The sequence below is a fragment of the Pithys albifrons genome, chromosome 5 (assembly GCF_047495875.1).
Source record: "Pithys albifrons albifrons isolate INPA30051 chromosome 5, PitAlb_v1, whole genome shotgun sequence".
NCBI lineage: Eukaryota > Metazoa > Chordata > Aves > Passeriformes > Thamnophilidae > Pithys > Pithys albifrons.
Genome location: NC_092462.1, coordinates 27125488 through 27151458, shown reverse-complemented (window position 1 = coordinate 27151458; position 25971 = coordinate 27125488). Strand labels below are relative to the sequence as shown.

Genomic DNA, 25971 nt, shown 5'->3' with positions numbered 1-25971 from the left:
GCAATTCAACAGTGACGGCAGGAGTCTTCTGACACTCTAGGAAAAAGTGTGTTCCTAAAGCATGCAGGAAGAATAGCAAAAGCAGAGCATGGATTTGGGTGTAAGAGTGAGGATTGTGTTACATTAGTCTTCCAAAGTCAGATAAGTAAGGAAACATCTGAGTCAGTGACTCACAAGTAGCTGCTGAAGCATCAGTGAATACAGAACAGCAGCGGATGCAGCTACAAATATGACAGAAGTACCAACAATTGCAGTTGCACTTGGTCTGTATGGTTCAAATGCAATGTGGTGCATCCAAAATGCAACAACTTACATAGGATTTTGTCCAGTTAAAGGGCAGTCAAAGCCCTAAGTCACTTAGGCCTAGCAATGCATAGCAACAACAGCCTGAGTTCTGGATTTAACTGACCTGGCTAAAGCTAAGTCTGTAGCAATACCACAAAAATAACTAGAATCCCCCACTTTCTGAAAGTGCTGTATCTAAGCACTAGACTTTTTTCTCACAAAAGCAGATGTAGCAGAAATTCAATGTTTGTGGTTTTCTTTTTTTTAAGATGAGCAACATATTTCTCTATTATCTTATGCAGCATCAGTTCACACTTAAGTGAATTCTTTAATATTTTTTCCACCTTGTTTCAAGTTTTGTTCCAGAGATTAATAAAACTAATTGTCACACTTGTTAAAATTACCAGTAACTGTCCAATCCCAGTGCTGAAAAATTACCTGTTTCTTTTTGTTACGCAGAGGGCTAATAGAATTCATCTGCCTGTTACTGCATTCATCAATTAAAAGGTGTAACAGTACGATCAGTTCTGAAATGTATTATTTTCACATGGAAAAAGTTGTTCAAAATACCTGCACATACCTTACTCTGTAGATCTCTTTTCAAAGGTGCTTGGTAGGAGAGTCAGTGAAGGGACTCTTGGCTCCAGATGAAGTTCAGTTGATTCTACATTTTACCTCCTACTTTATTTCCAAAGTCTAAGAGTAGAGGCACCCTGCTCTCCTCCATCCTTAGGAAGAGACAGTCACCAGCTTTTCAACAATACTCATAATGCATCCATTTAAAGAGACCAAAGACTCACACTGATTTTTTCATGCGTTTTAAGCAATACATAACCCAAAGAACTGTGTGCGGAGGAAGCCAGTGACAGGCTATTTAATCTTAGCTCTATGCAAGTTCAGAGCACCACAAAGATGCAGTGCCAGGACATCAAAACCTCAAGAGAAACAGACTAAGGGAGTATGCAGGGACAGTTAAAAACCCTTAGCATTTTAGTATCAGTGTAGTTAGATACAATTATGTCACTCAATTGTAGTACTAACCTTGCCTTATTCATTAGACAGCAGCTGCCAAGAACATATCAATGCCTTTGGCTTTCATCGAGATTTATACAGAAAATTTCACAAAATATACTTTGCTATCTTTTCATTTATACATTATGTATTTTTAAAAAAAAAATCTATTAACACAAAATTTTCAAGTTTAGTTTATAAAAAAAAAGATTTACAAAGGTTGTTTAAATGGCATGTCCATTTCAGAGCAACCCAGAGGATTGAATATAAAAGGAGGATGAGAATTAGGGATCAGTCAACACACGTAACAGGTTCACACTGATGAATGTGCATGTAGTGAACCTGGAAGGTCTTCTTTCAATTGACAATTGTTTACTCCAAACTCCATCATGAAGTCAAGCATTGACTATGCTGCTTGTCAGAAACAAACAGTTAAAGAATAACATCGAATCCTGGTTTAATTTGAAAAGTTTGCATGTATTCTGAGCGGTCTTCAGTATTTTGGCTGGGGCTACACGCCTTGTGTGTTGATCAACAGTCACTAGCAGTAAAAATAATTGTCATTTTAAGCTTCAAGTTCTTTATAAAAACTTTTTCGGGGTCCTGGTTTTTCCCTTCTGCAGATGACATGGTAAGACTGCGGGGAGATACTCATGGCTCCGTTTTTAATGTCCTCTTCCTATTTTAAAAGGAAAGAAAAATACAGCAAACAGTTCACATCTTAGTTGCATTTAAAGCAAATTAATTATATACATAAAGCTGAATGAGCTGATAAAACAAAATAATTTATCATCATTATCTGTTCTCACAGACCTTTCTGAATGCAAAAAATTAACACGTTCTTACAAACAAATCAAAAAATGCAGAATACTGTGCTTTAAACGGTGGGATTCACAGAGACGTTTTGTGTAAAACTATAAATACCCACAATACATTAGAAATCACAACATTCTGTTTAATATTTATAAGCCTCAGAAATCAGGAGCCATTCTTATTACTGAATGGTAAAAACCAAACACTCACCCCGAAAGCCTCCTCCACCACCTCTTCCTCCTCTGAATCCTCCTCCTCCACCTCTGCCTCCTCTGAATCCTCCTCCTCTTCCTCCTCTTCCTCCTCCAAATCCTCCTAAACATGAGAAAGAAATTACCCTCTGAGTAGCACACAGATTCTTTGTTATGGATAACAATTTATTTCACTGACAGCTTCTGAAAGGAAACGAACAACAACAAACACAGAAAGTTTCAGCTGCTGAACACTTACTGTCAATTACTACTTCTTTCCTGGGACCATCTGCAGCATTTCCTTAATATCTGATACACCATATCCAAAATACTAAAGACACTAACAGAACTCCACAATTAACTTCTTTCACAAGAGCACAAAATTAATTACCTATATTAACTAGTAATTGATTACAATTATTAATAATTATTATTTATTAATTTAAAATCAACAGAGCATTAAAGCAAACAAACCAAACCACTCTGCAACAGTTGTGCCTTGCTGCAAAGGGGCAGGATAGGGAGAAGAGGCAAGAAACTGCCACGTAAGAAAAAACTGACTACAGGTTTAATTGAGGTATAAATACATCACAGATTATGTTCAAAAAGCAGTGGATGAGATTTACCAGGACATTGACCTCTCGCTCTCAAACATTGTATTTCAAGTATTTTCATATCCAGACTGCATTTTTAGAACATAAAGATATAAAGCTATTAGAGTGTCCAAGGGAGGGTTATGAAGATGGTGAAGGGTCTTGAGGGGAAGCCGTATGAGGAGCAGCTGAGGGCACTTGGTCTGTTCAGCCCGGAGAAGAGGAGGCTGAGGGGAGACCTCACTGCTGCCCACAGCTTCCTCAGAAAGGGAAGAGGAGAGGCACAAGACCCAAGGGAATGGCCTGAAGCTGTGTCAGGGGAGGTTTAGGTTGCATATTAGGAAAAGGTTCTTCACCCAGAGGCTGGTTGGGCACTGGAACAGGCTCCCCATGGAAGTGGTCACAGCACCAGGACTGACAGAGTTTAAGAAGCGTTTGGACAATGCTCTCGAGCAACATGGTGTGACTCTTGGGGTTATCCTGTGCAGGGCCAGGAGCTGGACTTTGATGATCCCTGTGGGTGCTTTCCAACTCAAGATATTCCACTTGATGCCAAAGGGTTTTTTGATTTTTGATTTTCACATTTTGTAGATTTTAGGAACACAGCAACTGTAACAAATGTAGATGTCATGTGCTAATATTATGGCAGCCTAAGTTCATTGTTTATACATCCTAACCCTTAGCATTTATCAGTAAGCTCAAATTCTCTTAGCTGCTTAGTCTCTTTTTCAAGGTAAAGAGCTGAATGCTATCAGAAAGGCCTACAGAACGAAACATAAACACAGGTCAGAGTGACCCAGAAGTCAGAACTGGAAGAGCTCCAAGAGACCTTTGTGTGCCCAAGGAAGAGGAGCTGAGGAAGACAGAGGGTCTCGACAACCCCAGACCCAATTCCAGGGGGTGGAACAAGGGTGGAACTGGGGCTGGACTGAGAAATGTGTAAAGCAATGATTGGAGGGATCTTATTATAAAAGCCATGGAAACTAAAACTGGAGAGCACATGCATGTCATCATGTATTCCTGTGGGTCGTAGGCCTGTGATATTAAAGGACCTTTACTTTTTATCTTACTCTACACTAATGCGGCTCAGAGTCCTGCTTTGGGGGGGGGGCTCTCATGGCAACACACCATTCTATGATTCTAAACATACTAAAAGTATAGATGTCAATGACAGTTTTGAGTATGTATTATCTACAAACTTTTGCAACCAGTTTGCTTAGTAGTCACGCTTTGTCATTGTTAGAAATCAGCCTTCTCTCCTTCCCTATGCTATGGAGTTGTTATTTAGCTACCTACAGAAGCCTAGGCCTTCCCAATGGAAAGATATCGCTGTCTTTTCTAGTAAGTCAAACAGAAACATGAATAACATTTTTCTTTGCAATACAGCTGTTGATACTAAAGTACTCAACAGCAGCTTGAAAACACAAAACACTACTACAAATACCCCACAAACTAAAAAAATCCCACCTGTGCCACCCCAAGTAACTCCAACATTCTGCAGTTTCCAATCCTGGGATCTTACCTCTACCACCGCCTCTTCCTCCCCCACGTCCTCCCCCACGTCCTCCTCTACCACCTCCTCTGGGAGCACCTTTTTCTCCAGGGGGTCTTGGCAAAAATCTCTGAAGAGGTAGCAGCTTTGCTGGATCAATGTAAAACTGTAGGAAGAGAGTTCCATTAGGCTCTCAAAACACCAAGACTACAATGCACATTAATATCTCCCTTTACAAATATCCACAATTTTTCTTACCCCTTTATGTCAAATTTTCCTCTGTAAATAGCCAAATAAAGAAAGCACAGAATACATAAATGACAGAGTTCTAAAGTTACTACAATATAGATATTTGTGTGATTTTTATATCTTTTCTTGTGGGGCAGGAAGGAGGAACAACAAAGCAGATACAAAATTGAAAAGGAAGAGGAAATGAATGCCTATGTTTACAAAGGCAAATCAGCTTTTGAAGTTATTTAAAATAAAGCTTTTCCTATTTGCAGACATAAGACCAGATTTGTCTAACTGCTGACATACAACAAAGTGCTGTTATTGAGATTGGCTGACCTTTTGCAGTTTTTTAAATGAGGTGGCTCTCATGTTCTCGGACAGTTTCACTGAAAAATACTAACAGTTTCTTTAAGGAGCATAGCAGTAAAAAAACATTAGAAATTGTGATTTTGACTGTTACACATTAGGTACATTCAGACATTTTCTAAATTACTATTTTATATATTAATCTAAACCATCCCAATTGCAATTGAAATATTTTCATCATTACAAATACGGTGTTTTGTGGTAAGATAATTTTTTCCTTCTATGTTTTAAGGCATAAGAAAGAACACAGCAGCACAAAGAGTACATAAAACATAATAAAGAAACAAATCAGCATAGCAAGTGATGAACCCTTTAACCCCAGGGTGACCTCAAGGCTTATCTGGAATAATTCACATGCTGCTGCCACTGCTGGATGCCTGGCTGTGGGAAGGTAAGAGCCAGCAGGGACTGCTGGACCAACCACATGCCCAGCCTCATCCTACAGGGAACTGGTAGACACTCTCTGTAATCCCACACAAAGTTTTGTACAAATCCTCTGGCTCTCCAATATGCAAGGACTTTGGGATGCAGTTCCCAATATCAAAAAGAGCTGCTGGCCAACACTGCTTAATTAAAAGTCAAGATTAAATGGGGAAGCAAGAAGTTGCAAAATCCAGCAACATACTTGCTTCATATGCTATTGCAGGAAGAAAACAGGTCTTTGCAATTCAAGTAATTCTGATACAAAAAGTAAATCTGTAAGTTGATAGATCCAGAGCACAGAAGTGCTCTAAAACCTGCACATTTTACTTCACATTTAATGTGGGAGAGAAAGATGCATTTAGCTGGTGACTGATGCCCAACCAACCAACACAGGCTGTCTTACTGCCATGTCACAGGATTACTACCCCACTTTTCTCACGGATTCTGTCAATCTGGCAGTGAAAACTGAATGGAACTAGTGCCTGTGTCAATAAGCTTTTTTGCCAGAGGACCTCCTAGCACAAGCCCACTTTTAGTAATAAAGTGGACAATGAGCAATAGGGCATCCTAGTATAAACTCACTTTATAATTAAATAATGAGCTGGGCTATGACCAAGGTCCCATGATATAGAGAAAAAAACCAACACCCTTGATCCTACTCTACCATGGGTGAACAACCTATAGCAGAAAATGTGGTCAGTTAGCTAGAAAAAGTAAACACTTGAGCCACCATGGATCGAAAACAATGTCCCAGTACTGCTACAGAGTGAAAACCTCTGCCTGACCAAAGTATTCTGTCATATCAAAAAGGCTTTAAGACAGGCCCTTAATGTGAATGAAGCACCCATTGACACCAACAGGTGCAGCCAGACTTGTGTCTGTTCACGTATAACTGGTAGTCAAGGCTTGAACTATTTTAAAATCCTTCAGAAATGCCATTTAATATCCAATTAGCTCTTAAAAACTAATACTGTACATCACACGTTTTTGAAGGATACAAAATCTCTCAGCTGTCCGAAGATTTCATCCACTTTGCCAATCTGTTCCTTATTATCCAAGTACACTGGGGCATTGAAATAAGGCACCTTGTTTTCTTCTGTTTTACATTTACAAACAATGTCCTCTTCACAGGGATGCATGAACTCTCCCAACACTGAAACAGAGAACAAACAAGCTAAAAATCTGGAGCAGTCATTCTAAATTAAATAAACACCCCCCTCTCCATGCAACTTACAAACGACCCTTTCCGGAGGGCCCTGGTCATATCCGCCTCTGTTGAAGCCTCCTCTTCCACCTCCCCGTCCAAAGCCACCTCGTCCACCACGATTAAAGCCACCTCTGTCACCACCACCTCCTCCACGGTTGAAGCCACCTCCTCTTCCTCCTCCTCTGCCACGAAAAGACATTCTCTACTGCCTCCTAAATTGTGGACAAAAATCAGTTGTTTGAGATGCAAAAGATATCTCACATTTGATTTGCTGTACAAATTTGAGTCTCCTGTCAGCCCTGTGTGTTAATTTAATGGTTAGTCCTTTTCAATCCTCACTAAAAACATGCTGTGGTTTTAGTCCATGAAAAATCAAGTTTACAACTAAGATGTAATACCTGCAAATACCCACCTGCACAAACAGACTAGCAGTGATCAACACGTTTTTCACTTGTCCATATGAGGGTTGAACCTGACACTTTACAGCCCAAGAGAAGACTGTGCAGCTCTACAGCCCCACAAAGGAGTGGGACAGAGTGAGAACATTATAGAATCATAGAATGGTTTGAGTTGGGAGGAACCTTCAAGATCATCCAGTTCCAAGCCCAATTTCCACTAAACCAGGTTGCTCAGGGCCGCATCCAACCTGATCTTGAACACCTCCTGGGCTGGGGCAGCCACAACTTCTCTGGGCAACCTGTTCCAGTGCCTCTCCACCCCCATAGGAAAGAATCTCTTCCTAGTATCTAAGCTAAACCTGGCTTCTTTCAGTATAAAGCCATTTCTCCTTCTCCCAACCCTACATGCCCTTGTCAAAAGTCCCTCTCCAGCTCTGTTGTAGCCTGCTTCAGACACTAGAAAAGTGCTATAAGGTCTCCCCGAAGCCTTCACTTCTCCAGGCTGAACAAACCCAACTCTGTCAGCCTGTTTTCAAAGGAGAGGGCTTCAGCCCTCTGAACATCTTGGTGACCTCCTCTGGACCAGCTCCTAAAGCTCCGTCTTTCCTGCGCTGGGCTCCCCAGAGCTGGAAGGAGCACTTCAGGTGAGGTGTCACAAGAGCAGAGCAGCAGAGCTGGGTCCCCTCTCTCGCCCTGCTGGCCACGTTGCTTCTGGTGCAGCCCAGGACGCACAATGAGGTGTCTGGGCTGTGCGTGCACATTGCCGGGCCACGTCCAGCCGCTCACCCACCAGTACCCCAAGTCCTTCCCGGCAGGGCCGCTCTCCCTGTGTCCATCGCCCTGTGCCAATCGCCCCAGCCCTTCCGCTCGGCCCCGTTAAACCCCGACAAGTTCCCACAGGTCCTCCCGCTCGGGCTCGTCCGCATCGGGCGGCGCCTCTCGGGGCTCTCGGGACGCGAGTGCGGGGCCTCCTGGCGGAATTCGCCGAGGAAGGGGTGCCCGGTGGACACACGGACGGACGGACGGACGGACGGAGAGACAGAGGGACGGACGGATGGACAGGCAGACGGACACGAGGACAGACACACGGACGGGCAGACGGACACACGGACAGACACAGGGTAGGCGCCCGCGGGGCCCGGACCGGGCCGTACCTGCACGTGCGCGCCGCCCCCGCCGGGAAAACGCCCGCGCTGCCGCAAACGGCGCTGCTGCCGTAAATGAAGCCGCCCCGATCGGCTGCCCGACACTGTCGCAGGAGGAGAGCGCGCGCCGAACTCTCGGGAGTTGCGGCACCAGAGCCGGGCCGGGAGTCGGGAACGGGCATGGACACGGACGTGGACACGGGCACGGGCAGGGCCAGGGACACGGACAGGGCCATGGACACGGAGGCTCCGCACAGGCCCCGCACACGGCAGCATTTTCCTCCAGTGGTTTGGCGGAGATGGAGCCGCAATCGGAACCGCCGCGATGTTCCCATCATACTCCGCTGGCCAAATAAATGTGTCTCCTTAATGGGTGCTTCCTTTTAATCATTTACTTCAAGCGCTTTGCTTTTGTTACCTCATCGTGCACTTGGGATAAAACCAGTTGAAGCGGGGCGGGATCTTTGGGAGGGATCAGATTTATCAGGCAATAGTTGAGGCTCCTGCACTTCATTTCTAAGTGCACTTCGAAATATTTTACTTATGGTTAAAAATTAAACACAGCCCTAACAGCTGACATTCAAAAGAATCCCAGCCAGAGATATTTGTCTACACAGGGAGATAAAATTTCATCATGGGAATGCTCCCAGTTTGCTTGGTTTTCTTGTCTCTCTTTTGTCTTTGTGGATCAGAGGTAAGGCGTGTTTTATCATGGTAGCAGTAATTTATTAAAAAGAAAAAAGTTTAAAATAGTTTGTTGTTACTAAAGCAAAACCAGGTTTTTTTAATGTTTCCTTTTATAGTATTTGTGTTACATACATTTGTTTTAGCCAGCATGAAAGTTTGAAGCTTGTTTCATGTATTGATCCTATCTGGGGCTTGTGCTACAGACTTCTGCAAAAGATTTTAATCACGATCCTATCCTAAATCAGATTTGCGAGCATGGCTGACCACATAAAGGTGCTGCAATTTTCTCTGCCCCTCCTTTTTGAGAAACAAGATTGCAGTCCTGTGACAGGGCAGTGTGGTGCATCCTGCGCCAGGAAGGTTTGCTGCGGGTTGGCTTCTGGCAGAGGTGTCCTGGAAAGCTGATCCCAGCTGAGCATTCAGCAGGACCCAAGTCTTTTATCCAAGAGATAAAAGTCAGCACTTGTTGTTCCTGTTCAGGAGAAACATCAAGCACAATATGGTAGTTATGCCAAGCCGGATCTGGCTCACACTTGGGATTCTACTGACCAGAGAATACCGGGAAGAATTTGGTAGGATTATACAACCATTAAATGGAGGGTTGTCGGATTAAATTCTGCCCCAACAACATCCTCACTGACTTTACTATGGCCAGGATTTCTTCATGAGAACTTTAAACTTCAGCTCTCTTGTCTCAGTTGACACAGTCAAAGCTGGTAAATCACATTTGAGGACTAACTTTTCTCTCCTATTTTTACACAGAGTCCACCCATATAATATTTTTCATGTTTCATCATTCATCCCACCCACAGATCTTAGTGAACAAAAGCACTCAGCCAGCAGCAAAGTCACCAGAGAGCTGCACAAACACAGGTGCAGAGCCACTCACCCAGAGGCTGTCGGAGGGAGGGCTGGAGTCTGTACTTGCAGCAACCACACTGCAAACCCACTGCTGTGCAAGATACAGGAAAAGAGCTGATAAAGAAAGGCATTTATTTCATTTTCAAATTTCTTTACGATACCTGTTGCTTGGAAGTCACACAGTGAAACAAATAATTAGTTATAGATTTATTTGCTTCTAAGTAGTTCATAAATATTTATAGATGACATTTAAAACCAAAGTCAACCAAACCAATAAAAAAGTCTTAGAAAAAACTTCAAATTGCTATTTTTTTATTTTTCTGGTGTTTAAATCCCCCTATGTTTTAATCTGTTTACAGTCCCATTGGTGGGATGTGTTATAAACCAGTGGCTTAAAAAATGTTTATAATTTGCTGTGTGCCTCAGCTGATGTTTGAAGACTGAAGAGTATAAAGTTTGTGGGAGACCAGTAAGAGCAAAGATCACATCAGGTAAATGATCCAAAAAGGGGGAAAAAAAGCTCAGAAAAACTGAGAAAGATGAGATGGCCAAAACCAAGGGGATAAACACTATAAGTGATATTCAGTAACTCTGTGGTTGTTAGATAGGGAAAGGCTTATGAATGAACACTTTGTTGAGGGATCTACAAAACTCCTGGTACAGTCCCTAATCTTACTCCCCCTCCCCCCCCCCCCTTTTTTTTTGTGCCTTGCAGAATGCAGCATCTAATGCTGAAGAAACCCAGATTCAGCAGGTTGAACCTAGTCAGCCAGCTGAGCAAAACCCATACCTCATAGGAGAATGCTTGAGCAACCAATACACCCACAAGTCCTGTAAGAAAGTTTTTTGTCACCCATGGGAACGATGCGTGGAGGGGAAATGCCTTTGCAAGCTTCCCTACCAGTGCCCAAAGAATGGCTCTTCAGTTTGTTCTACCAATGGAAAGAACTTCCGTACTTACTGTCAGCTGAAGAGCTATGAGTGTCAACAACCCAACGCAAAGTTTCTGCACAAGGGAAAATGCATGTCTGAAGGTATTAACACCTCCTTTCCCAAAATTTATCAGACACTGGTTGTTAGAAAGACTCTTCATTTTCTTGCACTAGTAACAACATGATGCAGAAAATGAAAAGTCATTGAAAATGGGCACTATCTGTTGATTTTAGTAAAAAATAAAGTGATTGACAGGCCCTGGTCACCCTGCTGCTGATAGGTTGCTCGAATCATCAGGTAGAAAGGGAAGAAACAGACACAGGCAAGAGCCCAAAGGTGTCCAAGCAGTGGGAGGGGCCTTCTGTGAACAGTAGCAGAGTGTATCTTTCGAGAGGGACAAACCTCAGAGGAGTAAGCCTCCAAGAAATGGAGTCAAGCTGCTGAGGTGTGTGTGGGAGTGCATGGAGGCAGGTTAGTCACATTCACCTAAGTCATCTTTGCGCTGTGGATTTCATCAAAACAGAAAGCGATTGTCCATCAAACCAGCAATGGTTTGTACAATGACAAGCAGGTGTTTGTACTCACCTGCTTTTTATGCTGCCCCAAGCTGTTTTGCTGGCTCAACATCTGTCTGAGTACAGGGAGAAGTGGCTCCTGTGAACTGGACAGGTGCCTCTTTTAGCAGAGGCAGATGCTGTTCCTATCCATCTTCCAGACCCAACTCCACTGAACTCAGCAGAAGCAGCAAGCCAGCCCAGGGCTCTCCTGCCCCGTGTCTGTCCCACTATCATCACTCCCTTTCCTCACAGAAGGAGCAGCTCAGCCCATCACCTTCAGGGTGGCAAAACTTGATTCTGCCTATTCCACTGAAAAGGTCTGGAAAATCTCCATGTGTTCCTGGTGCACTCTCTATACAGCTTCACTATGTTAAGCCGAAGACTTTAGCTCCACTGTACACAGCAGACATTTTGATACACAGGTAGTAGAAGCAGGATCTGATCATCTTACTTCAAGTGTTATTGGTTGGTTATCAAAAGTCGCCTAATAAAGGTCATTACATTAAAATGCAGCCTGTCCTCAGTAGACCTCCAGGTACTCTTATGTGTCCATTATCCTCATTTGTCCTTAAACTGGTATATTTTGAAAAAATAGCAGGCTCAAAGACACAAGGCCAATCTTCAGAAAAGTCACAAATAATACCTGAAGCTTCTGATTCCAAATCTACTTTTCTTTCCATATGAACTTTGGCTGTAAATACAAAATTAGTCATGATTTGGTTTTGTGCTGTATTTCCGCTACATGCTTCTATATAACATGATATTATTTGGGGTTTTTTTAGAAACATTTTCAGTCTCCCTGGATCATGGAGATTCAAGCTTGCTTCAAGTAAAACCTGTGAATCAAAAGGAAAACAGTTTTGTATGTGCCAGTGAATGGACTATGAACGAAGCAAATGTGGCTTGCAAGGACCTTGGCTTTGAATTGTAAGTTTGGGGAATTTATCTCTGGATAACTGCAAGGGATCTGAAAAAGTAATAATGCTTATAGAATTGTCAGTCACACTCAGCCAGCAGTTAGGACAGAAACTCATGAGCAATATATTGATTCCAATATTCTGATAAAAATTCTTAAATTGACACCTCAGAGTGAAAACCAAAACACAGAATTCTGTGTTCTATTACAGGTTCCAACTGTACAAACCATAATTGTTTTACTTATTAAATAAAGCTGAAGACCAGTGTGTTCTCTCAGGTCTGTGTAAGGGAAAATACATGGATCCCCAAGTAGCTCTGAGCAATCATCTGTCTGCAGAGAAGGATTTCTCAGGCTGGCTGACAACAGGTACAGCTGTTTTGCCACTTGCACCAGCCAGATTAACAAGAACCAGAACATGTGGGTTTTTTCCTTCACCCCTTGCCCCTGCTGCCACTTCTTCCTTTGCCCCAGGGAAGGCTGAAGCCACACACAGCTTGTTCTTTTTTCTGTGACCACACTAATGACCTGAGTTACATATTCAGCTCCTTATAAAGAATCAAATCTATATTCTGTACATAATATTTTTACATCTGTATAACTAATTAACTTAGTCAGGTAGAGCTGCCTCCCCAACCCTACCTGAAGGCTAAAACTGCTATTGCAGTACCTTAAATTGTCTCTTCTAGATAAGAAGTGAGTATTTCCTAGTCCTGATCAGAATCTCTTTAGAGAAGGATTTGCCCTAGGACAGAGCACTCAGTCCTGGAGTCTCATTGACAGCATCTCTAGTTCCTTATTTACTCAATCCATATTCCTGTAAGGAAGGGGACACATACACTAGTGGGTGGATACTGCTGAGGTAAAACCACAAAGGTAACATTTACTAATCCCAGCCTTGCAGTGGCCTGAGCTTCCTCAGTATGCACTGGTTTTGGATGACACCAAGAATATTTGGCCCCATGCAAGATGGTTTCCCATCTATGACTCACCTGTGTCCACAAAGAGATATCTGAGCTTACAAGTTTTGCAACTTAAGGAAACTTTTCTATCCATCATGGTACACAGTGACTGTCATAGAGGTATATATGGATTTGGGGACGGTTCTAACCTGCAAAAATTAGGACTTTTTCTTCCAAAGTAAACATTTCCTATTTACCACTAGACAACTCTGTGGGAAGTCTGCTTTTTTTCTTAGGCATGACCAAAGTTCTTTAACAATGAGGAAAATAATATAAGTTCTAAACAATAAAAGCAGTGGGCAATCCATTGTGAAATTATTTAATTTGTTATTATTATTTGTATCTTCACAGAGGTGCGGAATATTACCAAGCCACTTCCAACATCACAGGATTGGCCTTAAATTCATTGCACTGTCTGCAAATAACTTGCAGGGGCCTAGAGACAAGTCTTGCTGAATGTCACATAGAGATGAAATCAAGAGATAGTAATGACGGACTTGTTAGCCTCCAGTGCCATGAAAATATCAGAGGTTAGTAGGTTTTTTTAGTTTAATATCTATTTGGAGTTCTTAAATTTTAAGTTTGTTTTAAATAATGAGGACCTAGTTTGCTGAACTCTCAGCCACAGCAAACCTGCAATGAAACCTTTTGATTTTTTTAAATAATGATTTTGCTGTCCATAAGACAATAGAGACAATCCTAAATTAAGACAGTCTTGAGTTTATGAGTTTGGAAATCACTGTTGCTCCTAAAATATTTTACATGTATTTCATCCATGGCTCTGTTTGTTCTCCCATCCCTTCCAAGGGTACCAAGATATATTCTACCCCACAAGTCTTATCACTCCCAGTTTAACTGCTGAGAAGACAGGTGACAACATCCTACTCACTGTTTTCTCCATGAGGGAGATCAGTTAGCACATGAGTAACACTGCAGCTAGACAAGCATGACTATAGTGGAACTGCTGGTATCTTCTGGGGAGTTTCAGGATTCCTCAGTTTCTCATTGATAAAAGGAAAATCAAGGACTTGTTTTGAATTCTAGCAGCTTTTCATTTTCTGTAGTAAGCTTTCTTTGGATCTGATGAATATTAGTCTTAGATACTGCTGGTTAGAAGAGCTATGAATTGTCTCAGGGTCTTTTTACAGAAGTAGTTATTTACATACTCTGATGAATTCTTTCTAGAGGGGTAACATCCATCATCTTAATCACTTGAATCATCTCTGGTTTAGTCCTTGCCTAGAAGAAATTAAATTCCCTTTTGCCAGGCTACTGCAAGTCAGAGGAGAAAAATCAGTGGTAATGCCAAAACCTTGACCAGAAGGCAATCAAGATGTGCTGGTTTAAAGGCGAACCAGCAAGGGAAATGAACTCACCACGAGAGAGATTATAAGTCAGAGCTAAAATTTAATGATAACATTACAATAAAAACACTGACACAAAAGGGAAATTGCTTTCAACTCACAAAACCCCAGCAGTATAACCCAGTGTCCTGGGGCACAAACCCAAGGGGGTTTGTTAGCCCTTGTGCTGAGACCCCTGTGGCTCCCCCAAGTCCAGAGCAAAAAGAAATGAAAAACCTGTTGGTGCAGGCGAGGGCTGTGGTCTGGGTGAGAGCGGTGATCTCCTCCTGTCGAGGTCCTGCTGCTCCTCTGGATCCAACGAGAAGTTACCAAAGTCTTCTTACCCACCACTTAGGTACCCTCAGGGAGCACCCAGTCCCTCCCCCTGGGTGGGGACTCACACAATGGGTGATTAACTCTGGGAGCCAGGGGGTATTGAAATGTTGATGGCCCATTTGCAGCTCCGCCCCCTCAGGCTGGGTGTGAAGATGATAATGACTCCCTGGGCAGCTGCTGCTAATGGCCCATTGTCCTTGGGGAATGAATAGAGGGGGTAGAATACACAGCTTTGATCACCCCCACACAATGTCAACTGGTCCCTCCTGCTCAACTAGGACACAAGACAATAAAAAAAGATTTCTGTTTAGGTGATTGGGCCCCAGCATGCCTACTGTTGAAAGGCCAAACTGCTGACAGAATAAAATATGCAGGCAGAGTGTTTCCTTAGGCAATTGTGAACCTATAGTCAATTCCCCACTAACTTCATTTTCATCTTGCTGCACAGCTTGTTCAGATAGTGAGTTTCACTGTGTCAACAAGAAGTGCATTTCTCTGACTAAAACCTGTGATGGAATCAATGACTGTGGAGACCTAAGTGATGAACTGTGCTGTAGAGGTAATACTTTCCTTTCTCAGGTGTTTCAAAATCATTTCAGCAGAAAACCACAACCAAAGAATTTTTACAGTGGCAGCTAAAGTCTCTTTTCCAATAAATCCCTACATTAAAGCAATCAAACCATAGTTTACGTATAGGCAAGTGCAAAAAAAAGCAGGCATAATATACTTTTTTGAAGCAGACAAGTGATCTCTGAGAATCTGGATATCCTCAGAGGATGAGAAAATACAATGAAATTATTTAGGAGGCTGTTAAACATTGATACAAAAAAATGAGCCATGTTGAAATGAAAATGTATTTTTAGTTGTGAAAAATCAATAGTAATTAAACAATGACACTGTTTTTCAAATGAACTAACCTTAAACCAAAGTAAGATCTCTCTTAAATTTTTTACTAATGCAAGATTATCTTTAGAATATCTGTGAACAGTTCCCATCACATTGCTTGTTCATTGAGCAGTCATTCTTTCAGTATCTGCAATTCCAGCTGTAAAAATGCTGATTAGAAACATGAAGTGGATCTAGCATGACCCAAATGCAGGAGAATACTTTCGAAATTTTGGTTTCAGATGCCAAAGAGTAATGTGGGTTACAAATGCCATCATTATCCCTCCGTAACCTTAATTTTGTAGTTTTGCAGTTTTAAGTAAATCTGATAATTGTGGAAACACAGTCACAGGCATCTTAGGAAAAAAGTGATAAATACCTGTGATTTCATATATTTTGATGACATTTATTCAGATTCCACTTGACAAAAAACAGGCTGAAAGTGATGATTCCTGGAATCAAAAGGAGTGTCTCAACTGATTTCAGAGGTCATTGGATCACACTGGGATAACTGGATACTTTTAGAGAACTACCTGATCTTCTATTAGACACATATATCCTTAAATAGTAGATTGACATGAGAGTTTACAATAGCTCAAAAACCTCTGTCATAAATTCAAGCACTGCTTTGCTTTCAAAGTGATCCCAAAAATTAAAAGGAAGAGGGTTCTCAGCTTTGTAACACTTATTCATGTGAGCAACAATTTTAGAAGGACTAAGTTATTACATCCAGTATCTTCCTAACAGGATTCTTGGTTCCTAACCCTGCATTTGGGCATTTAGCTCACTCAACCAAAAGCCAGCTGGGTCTCTGATTTGGGATTTGGCACACAAGCATCATCAGTTCCTAATGAGATGATCAGTAATGCTGGCAAATTTGGAGGTTCTTTGGCCAAGGTTGAGCGTGGGCATGTGTTCTGGATGCAACTGGTGTGGAATGACCGCAAGTCTAGAAGAACAATACTGAAGTGGTAACAGAGATCCACATTTTTTAAGTTTTAAAACTTCAAGATTATAAACTAAGGAGAGCCAAGTACTCAGTTTGTTCACATGTACAGAGCCTGCTTTTGTGATCTATTTATGAGCAGCCAAGTCCCCTGCAACATGGATATTATCTGATGTTTATATTTTAAAAAAGCTCTCTGACTATGTGAGGTTGCCGAATCATATTTACATTTGTAATTCTCCTGTGTTACAGAATGCAGAGACAACAGTTTCCACTGTCGGTCAAATATCTGTATTCCAAATAAGAATGTCTGCAACAAAGAAATTGACTGCCTCACAGGAGAGGATGAAGCTCGAGTTCTCTGTGCAGGTTTCCTTTCTACTCAATTACAACTTGAGATTACACAATGCATATTATTAAATTATTTATCTGATTGGCAGAACCAAGATGCATGCAAGAATTAGTCTTCCCAATGTTATATATAGTAGGAAGAAAACGTTATGTAATTTTCTTCCTTTTCCTTCTACAAAAGAATAGCGTGAAAACTAAAGGAAGTAAGAAACAGATGATGTTTTGGGAGCCTTAAGGCAGATTATGTCTTTTGTTTACATGGCCATCTATCAAACTGGTATTCCCTATTTATGAAGAAAATGTAGAGAGGGCAAGCAGGAATATATTTTTCACAGATGAGGAATTCAATTAGTTTGTCAGTATAATAATTTGTCTGTGCTGTTCCCCTCTCTGTTGACAAGACTTTGCTTTGTTTTGAAATTAGGATAGTTTTCTTTGCTCTGATAAAAGACAAAGTCTAAAGCTAAAAAAGTAAACACTACCAGTAAATGGTAATTAGTACAGGTAAACTGAACTCTAAATGTAAACATTGCTGTCAGTGATATGAGAACAAATACAATTCTCAGCTCCTGTTCAGGAACTGAATTTAATGGGCACTATTTTGAATAAAAGCTGGCAAACTATATTCAGGGAGTATTTAATTTACATCTCATGTTGAATACCCTCCCAATACCCTCCCTTACCTTGTAAAAGGAGGCACATACTACACAACAGCTTAATCTAAACTGGGGAAAAAAACCCCAGACCTGTTAACATTCCTTTGGTTTCAGAAAGCTTCAAAAGGAGAAGGAGGAGGAATTTCTGTTGTTTCCTGGTGGAGGAGAATGGGATATTACTTTAGAGATGAAAAACAAAAAAAAAGGCTGTTTCTCAGGGTTTCCTTGCAGAAGGGCTCCCTAGGCTTGGAAAGTAAAACAAATGTCATGGAGTTGCAAATTAGTATCTGCTATTGTAGCTCGCTTGTAGGCTGAGGCACCAAACAGTGCCTGGCAGAAAAGGAAACAGCAGGCACCAGGCTTGAGAGTATTGCTCTCCATGTGAAGCAGTATGCCCTTATGCATTTAAAACCTGGTACACAAACATATATTCAAGTAAATATTTGCCAATAAATTTAGTATTTTTTTATTCTACTACAGGCAAAGAAAAAGGTGCTGAAAATGACAGTATGGATGAAGGTAAGTGTAACTAGCTCTCCAAAAACAACAGCATACCCTCTTATTAGTGACTTTCTAGCTACCAGCCAGCTGGTCGGAGCCAGAACACTCAGACACTTGGACTTTGCGATTTAGTAATATGGACTCTGGGGATTACTATTTGTCTCGCTTTTCACCAATTTCAAGAACACCATAATAATTCATCCTGGCTGATGACCCACGTGTGCATGTTTTGGCAAGTGGTGGAGGTAAACTCTCAGCAAATGTAGGGGAACAGCTTTAAAATTATTTGCTTGAATGCAAGCAGCATTGGAAAATGAAGAGAAGTAATGTCATGCTAAGACATGAGCAATTTTCAAAGCAAAAACAGATGCCAAAATTTTTGGTCTTTGCTTTCCTGCTATTTCAGCTGCTGCCATATTCACAGCACTCAAATTTTCAAAATAAAGATAAACGTGTCTCCAAATAGAGAGAATGTATACCTGAATTCTGAGGTACATTTTTCCTTTTTGTTAAAGAAAGAAAAATGATAAAGACACTTCTTTCCCAAGTGCACTGCGGTGTTACAAATCACCCATTAACTCGACGGAAAAGAATCGTAGGTGGAAAGATTGCAAAAAAGGTAAAAAAGTAAACTTACTAGATATGTTCATCATTGATTTAAATGTTCATTATTTGCTTTCTGTTAAACTTATAAAAATAACAAAATCAGCTACAACGTTTATTTCATGTTTTGCAGCAGTATTGGAATCACAGTGAATTAAAAGTAAAGAGAAGCACAATTTTTATAAAGTAAAATATGGAGGTGCAAAATTGAGCATTGTACACACTGAAAATTACTCAGATAAACACTTAATTAATTAGAAAGAACAATTATGGCAAAATGGAATTAAAATTTGCATCTTTGAAATAGAATACAGCAGAAATGCTGAACTTGATCCAACCAGATCAGATCCTGTATCTGTTTCTCTGGCTAAAAGGGGTTTCCTGACTGAAAGCCGAAGAGGAGACTGCACAAAGTCAGAAGATAGAATAAAATTACTGAATTTTATTATATATACTCTTTATATCTGATGGAGCCCAATTCACAACTTCTGAACAACAAATCTTTAATTTACAATGAGACATAGTCAAGAAGATGAGGTAATATCAAGAGATTTGTTTCCCTTTATGCACTAAAATAGTACAATTATAATGACTTCTCATTATTTGTGTTTGCTGTTTAAACAGGGTGAATTCCCTTGGCAAGTGGCAATTAAAGACACCAGCAATGAAGGTACAACAGTGTACTGTGGAGGGGTTTATATTGGTGGCTGTTGGGTTCTGACTGCTGCACACTGTGTCAGGTAAACACAACAAGCTATGAAATTATTTTCTTATTGCAAGGCAGAAAGATTGAATTGGATATTATTGTGCTTCTCAGCTACCTGTTTGCTAATTTCTATTTGTCTGTTGAGTAGAAAAATTTAAAACACTGACTCACTCACATTAACGATGAGGAAGATTCAGAGAATATTTTGACAGTGAATAGAAAGATGAAAAAGTAACGATAAGTTTGAGAGACATGGCATACTTCAGTCAGATGGCAAGCACGCAGGAAAGGTTCAATGTAACGACTCTGCCTGAAATGAAATAAAAAAGACCTCCTCTCTTCCCCATCTCTACCTTGGGGAAGTTCAGGATCTGTTCCCTGAGAATGTCCCTGGGGTCATACATTCCCCAGAACAAGCTGGAGCAAGCAGGGAAGATTTGCCAGTCCCATCTCACTCTTTTTTCAAAGCAGCATAAATAACTGGTTTCCTCTTTGTCACAGCATGAAACACAGAGCCTGGGTTTTAACAATTTTTTCTGTATTAGTTGCAGTGCTCAGCATGGGTCATCTGTCTTGAATTTTCTGTACTTCAGAAAAACATGAACAACATCAAGTCCAGAAACAAAATATATGTATATTACATGAATTTTTATTCTAGAGAAACTTTGATAAAATGCAGAAGTTTACAGCTAGTAGTTTAAACTAGTTGAAATGTACAGATCTTGTGTTTAATATCAAAATGTATTTTATTTCACTGTTTTTTCCAGGGCAAATCGAGTCCATCTCTACCGTGTCTGGGTTGGACTGTTGAATGCAATACAGTATGACAGAGAGACACATACTGTAAGACTAAAACAAGTGATAATTCATGAAAATTACAATGCAACAACTTATGAAAATGACATTGCTCTGCTGGAGCTGAGTGGTTCTGGGAATGGAGAATGCACCCTGGACCACAACATCATACCTGCCTGTATCCCCTGGTCAGAGTACATGTTCAAGACTGGTGACACATGCAAGGTTTCTGGATGGGGACTAGAAAAAGGTAATTGCTTTAGTGCTTGCCACAAAATGTACTATTTGTATCACTCCTTTTCGAATTGTGGTGATCTTTAATTTTGAAAAGGCTGAAGAATAATTGTGCACAAAGCACTCGGAAGAGTACAGAAAACATTTGGTGTGGTTCAGCATTGAGCTATTATCACTGTTTCTGTACTGCTTCCTCTGCTGTTTCAGCCACTTAGTAAATTGATATGGTGCACACCCCTGGAGGAAAACTATCCTGATGATAAGAAATTTTTCTTTTATCCATCTAACATTTATATTAGGTTTGGAGACCTGTTAAGGATATTATCAAGCAGCAGCTTACACGGGCCCATAGTCACAGCTTGTCCTCTGTCCCAAGAGGATCTGAGCTGCAGCCAAATTACCAAACTCAGCACATCCTGTCTCAACCATGTTTGAGTTTAGCCCAGAGCACTTGCACACAGACAGATAAGCCAAATGTAATCACACTTGGAAAGATTTGGGAAGCGTTTGTTCTGTATCACAGTGCTGCAGCCTGGTGTTGGAGCTACCACATTCTGGTTGAGAGGTTTCTCCTGTCCATACTGAGTAGCAGCCCCAGCTGGGAATTGCAGGTAAAGAGACAGAGAACAAACCAGAGCATCTCCTTATACTTGTGGATACATAGTTCACCAGTATTTTCAGTAACAGCTACACTCACCCCAAAAAGACAGAGCCAAATTGGAAAAAAGGTAACAAGGATGAATCACTGCCACATGTCCATTATTTCACAGAAAACAATATACCAATCTCCAAGTGTCTAACAATCCTCAATATGGAAAACACAAGAAAAAAAACCTTAGAAAGACATGGAAATGGAAAGGATGAAAATGTCACAAATTGAAACTACTGTAGTTAACACTGTAATTAAACCAGTGTGCTTTTATTTTGAATATATGGCCAATGTGCTGCAATTCATATGGGGTAAATGTTACTGGCAGTTTAAGGTTTCTTGTTTATAATATTGAGTATAATATTCTGTAAATAATTATATATATGCTTTTCAATGTATTATATTAAATGTATCTAATATTTGCTACCATTTTAAACTTAGAAAATTTTATTATTTTCTTTTCTAGATTATGCCAAACAATTTATTCTCAAGTGGGGAAACGTTAATTTATTTCAGAATTGCTCTGAATTGTATCCAGGACGTTTTTTTAAAAAAATGGCATGTGCAGGCAAGCATCAATTTTCTTACTATAATCTCTGTACCATCAAATTCATAGTTTAGAAGATCAGACATTATGGCTGGGAATCTTCTAGACTTAGGAAAGACAAAAAAACAATTACCACAGTATCACTATGGGCAAAATGCTATGGCACCCACCATTACATACCTATTTCTAAACAGAGTTCAGATGACAGTATGACAAGTTTCTATGATTATGTGAACAAATTCCTGCATGTAATTTATGTTTTCTAGACACACAATCAGTTTACAGTGCTCTGAACTTCCCACCTTTACTACATTTGATTCTGATTCAGCAACATATTTCAGCAAATGCTTGTCCTAGAGAACATGAGTAGCCCCACTGAGTAGAATTTAATTATTCATCTGTTTAGACATTTGCCTCGACCACACTGCACCCTCGGAAAATACAATTAACTTTTCAAAGTTAGATTAGTCTGGCCAGAAAACTGGTTGTCACTCCCAGTATTAAAATAAGGATTTTCAATACACGTATTTTGCTTCTCAAGTAATGAAACGTATTGCCAAATACATGACTACGAGAGCAATGAGTATTCAACTTACAAGCCAGATAGTTACAAATGTTTGTTAAATCAAAAAGTTAAGGGAATATATAAAGAAATCACTTAACAAGAAAATAAAAAACAGATATAAAAGCCAAATAATTTATGATAAACTCAGCAGGACACCTGTAAGATACTGGGTTAATTACTGTGCAAGTTTCATAACAAGTTTTGCATTTACTGTGTAAGTTTCTTTTTCTTCAATGCATTTCAAGTGATCATACTTTATCAGGAGAGGACAAAGGCAGTATCACATAGGACAAATTCAGAAACGGAGTATCTGGGGTTAGCTTCCCCTCCCTGATGCAAACACAAACTTTGTAATTCAGGACAAGTATCCAGAGTAGTTAATTACACAAGCAAATATTAATTAAACTGTATAAAGGCAATGAAATCTTGTTTTATAGGATTAGTAATCCCAACTCTGCAAAGTTCACATAACTCTTTCTCAGGAATGTAGAGATTCAAGAAAGAGGTTCCATTTTTAGTAACCTGGAAACTCATGCTTAGTGTGGGCTCCTTCATACTAAGACAGTCAACCAAGCAGAAAAGTGTATAAGGGAGTTAGAAATTATTAAACTTTTACTGAGTCTGTAGGAAAAAGCATAAATCATATTCTAGCTCTGTAGCAGCCTTTGTTTATATCACATCTTTTTGATTTTTTCACAAGCACTGTATTTGCTGAATTGCAAACAAGTAGGTTTGTGAACACTGAAACATAAAGAGCACTGGATCCTACACACTTGTGCCTCAGAGCTGCTATCTGATGTTGTAAAAGGTCCACACTGAGACAGACCTTGCAGTGAAGGGCACTTACAGACAGCTGCTCTCTCCCTCTCATCCCAGGATTCATGTGCTCTCCTTCTTCTACCTGCCTACCTATTTTCATAAAGTGGGTAAAGAAAATAGTTGTACACATAAAACTGGACCATGAACGACTGAGTAGAGAGGACCCCAAAGGCAGACATGGAGGAGTACACATATTACAGTATCTTCACTTCTGCAAAATCAACCTACAAATGTTTTTACCTTTCCCCTCCAGCTTTCGTTCCATTTTTATGGGCTACTTATTACGACACAATAGGCAATGTGGCTCAATTCTTCTCATTTGCACAAGATAAAACAAGACTCACATGACTGACAACAAAGCAAGTGAGGAGAACTTGGACCAGCCACAAGTATAAAGAGACCCAGCACTTAAAAAGAAATGAGAAGTAATAGACTGAAGAGGTTCAGAACCTCCCTTACTGGTGACCATTAGGCAAACATCTGTCAGGAAGCAACACGGACCTGAAAAATCTCATGAGCTCTGCTTTGTGTTCTAGCTTGCATATGAACTTATTTTTGCTTTTTAATTCCTCTTCTGCTTCAGGTACTTACGACGGTTCCACAGACAGTTGCAAAGGTGATTCAGGAGGACCCTTGGTCTGTTTTGACGCAGAAAACGTGGCGTATGTCTGGGGCATTGTGAGCTGGGGTGAGAACTGTGGGGAGCCTGGTCACCCTGGCGTGTACACACAAGTTGCCAGCTATTATGACTGGATTAGCCACCATGTGACAAGGAGTCTCATTGCACGGTACAACATCTGAGCTTATGTTCAATACTTCCTTCATATCACCCACGCAGAAACAAACACCAGTCCTTTTTCACAATCAGCAGTCATGCAACTTAGCAACAATTACTACAAATCTTTAAAGAATATATTTTGAAAATCCTTAACATTCTATGAATACCATAATTTTGCAGAACCTGTAGGAAAAGAATTCTACGGACATGAGTACACAGCAAAAGTCTCTAATAAAGCCAGGATATTAAAGTATCTTTTTCTTGTTATTTTGGATTCTTTTCCACTTTTCAGGTTGCATTTCAATTGCCATTGTTTATTTAGCTAAAATAGGCAGCCATTCTGGAAGCAGTGGCTGGAAAATGACTACACTGGCCTTATATGAACTTCACAGAAAGGACAGCAACCAGAACAGTTTAAAGGACTTACATCATAGTGAGGTCTAAGTCACTAGAAACCCTCAGGGTGCTGCCTTGCTTGGTAGTTGATTCTCTAGGCTTATTGTGGAAGTAGAATTCAGACCATCTATTAATCAACAGATTGACTATCACCATGGGATTTGTAGTAATGCAAGAATTACTCAAATATTAAATCTGCTTTTTGGTAGTTTTTTCAGTTACAAACTCAGACAATTTGATCATCTGATCATCTAGCTTGGGACAATTTTTGTAGCTCTGCATTTTATTAATTTAACAGCTGGACACAAACAACAAAGTAATTTTAAAAATTAAATCTTCAACCTAAATAAAACTGTTGCTAATCAATACTAAAGTAAGGTTGTGAATTGCTTCTCTTCTCACACACACACACGCACATGCACACATCCTCACCAAGGTTTGCTATTTAGAAGAGTATTTAAGTATATTCCTACACAGGAATTATTTTGTTGAATTCGGGTTTTGGTAACGTAATTATAGAAAAAATGTGGACAGGTGTACAAAGAGCTCCCTCTTTCGTTTCACTTAATTAACTTCTGCAAATAACTTTTCCCATCAATTTCTTCAGTTAACTACAAATAATATTAAAAGCTGAGGCTGAAAATAAATAAAAAACCCCAATCAATAGAGTATTTATCTTTATACTCTGCCTGTTGATCTGAAAGTCTCTTGGTCTTCTTTCCATTTCCTGTTCTTCTTTATATTAACTTTTGCCCTGAAGCCAAGTATTACTATTTTCTGAGGGATTCTGCACATCCTAAATCAGTTTTCATTACAAAAATTAAAACAATTTCCACATGGTTCCACTTCAGCTCATCTGTAAAGCACCTAAAATTAAAATAAAATGTTAATTAAAAAGAAATCCACAAAACCAAACAGGATGTATGGCAAGCAAGTTCATTTTGGTCTGGTTTTTATCTTCAGTAAATCAAGACTGGACTTTTAATGTTTAATAGATATACTTTCTTTTACTCTGTTTTACAACCTCATCTTGCACTTTTCATTATGTTACCAGAAACTGAATCACTTGCATGTGTAAATGTCACCAGATCAGTTTCCTTCACACTGAACATCATGAAATTAGGTTAAAATTTTAAGTCTTCCATCATATACTCCTTTGCCCTTTTTCCCTTCTTCTTCAAAATGCACGTGCTTCCCAAAGGGCCATGTTTTTCTGGCTGTTTTAATGCAGGTCCTCCCCGGGAATGTGATGGAGAGAGCGCAGTGTGAGGGTCTGGGCATGCTCCTGCCGCAAGCGGCGTGTGATCCAAGCCCCGACGAGGCTCGCACAAAACCTTCCATTCAGCCCTACAGACACAGAGACACAATGGCTGGCTCAAAAATCAGCCTTTCTGCTTCTCCTCCAAAACGCAGAATCACAGAATCAAGTAGGTTGGAAAAGAGCGCTGAGTCCACCCAGTCCAAACTATGACTGATACCACACCAACTAGAACATTTCTCTTACCCCGCCACCAGCTGCCTGGGAGAAGAGACCAAATCCCACCTGGCTACAAGCGCCTTTCAGGTGCCTATAGGGAATGATAAGCTACCCTCTCCGCCTCCCCTTCCCCAGGCTGAACACCCCCCGCTCCCTCAGCTGCTCCTCACAGGACATGCACACCAGACCCTTCACCCGCTTCACTGCCCTTCTCCGGACGAGTATTGCTGTCTCTTTCATGTGTAGCAACGCCAAGTTCTCCACTTCTAGCACAAGCATCAAGTAAAGGTTTTCCCAACTAGCAGACTCCTGC

The 25971-nt window shown here is 40.5% G+C and overlaps 2 protein-coding genes across 5 annotated transcripts; one reads left to right on the top strand and one right to left on the bottom strand.

Annotated features, from left to right (window-relative positions):
* Positions 1 to 1414: 1414 nt before the first annotated feature.
* On the bottom strand, positions 1415 to 8264 carry GAR1 (GAR1 ribonucleoprotein). Of its 3 annotated transcripts, XM_071555996.1 has the most exons (7): positions 8165 to 8263; positions 6640 to 6824; positions 6404 to 6558; positions 4953 to 5012; positions 4416 to 4551; positions 2320 to 2424; positions 1415 to 1975 (listed from the first exon to the last, which is right to left on the bottom strand). In XM_071555996.1, the coding sequence occupies exons 2-7, from the start codon at positions 6809 to 6811 to the stop codon at positions 1962 to 1964; spliced, it is 642 nt and encodes a 213-aa protein (XP_071412097.1). In that variant the 5' UTR covers positions 6812 to 6824; positions 8165 to 8263; the 3' UTR covers positions 1415 to 1961. The 3 variants fall into 3 exon arrangements, with proteins under 3 accessions (XP_071412097.1, XP_071412095.1, XP_071412096.1); XM_071555994.1 differs by lacking the exons at positions 1415 to 1975; positions 2320 to 2424 and having other exon boundaries at positions 4225 to 4551; positions 8165 to 8264; XM_071555995.1 differs by lacking the exons at positions 1415 to 1975; positions 2320 to 2424; positions 8165 to 8263 and adding an exon at positions 7025 to 8138 and having other exon boundaries at positions 4225 to 4551.
* Positions 8265 to 8687: 423 nt separating this feature from the next.
* Positions 8688 to 24554, top strand: CFI (complement factor I). Of its 2 annotated transcripts, XM_071555992.1 has the most exons (12): positions 8695 to 8849; positions 10419 to 10737; positions 11976 to 12120; positions 13423 to 13601; positions 15199 to 15309; positions 16834 to 16950; positions 18069 to 18107; positions 18605 to 18708; positions 19317 to 19432; positions 20166 to 20443; positions 21543 to 21644; positions 23591 to 24554. In XM_071555992.1, the coding sequence occupies exons 1-12, from the start codon at positions 8790 to 8792 to the stop codon at positions 23806 to 23808; spliced, it is 1788 nt and encodes a 595-aa protein (XP_071412093.1). In that variant the 5' UTR covers positions 8695 to 8789; the 3' UTR covers positions 23809 to 24554. The 2 variants fall into 2 exon arrangements, with proteins under 2 accessions (XP_071412094.1, XP_071412093.1); XM_071555993.1 differs by lacking the exon at positions 21543 to 21644 and having other exon boundaries at positions 8688 to 8849.
* Positions 24555 to 25971: the final 1417 nt, after the last annotated feature.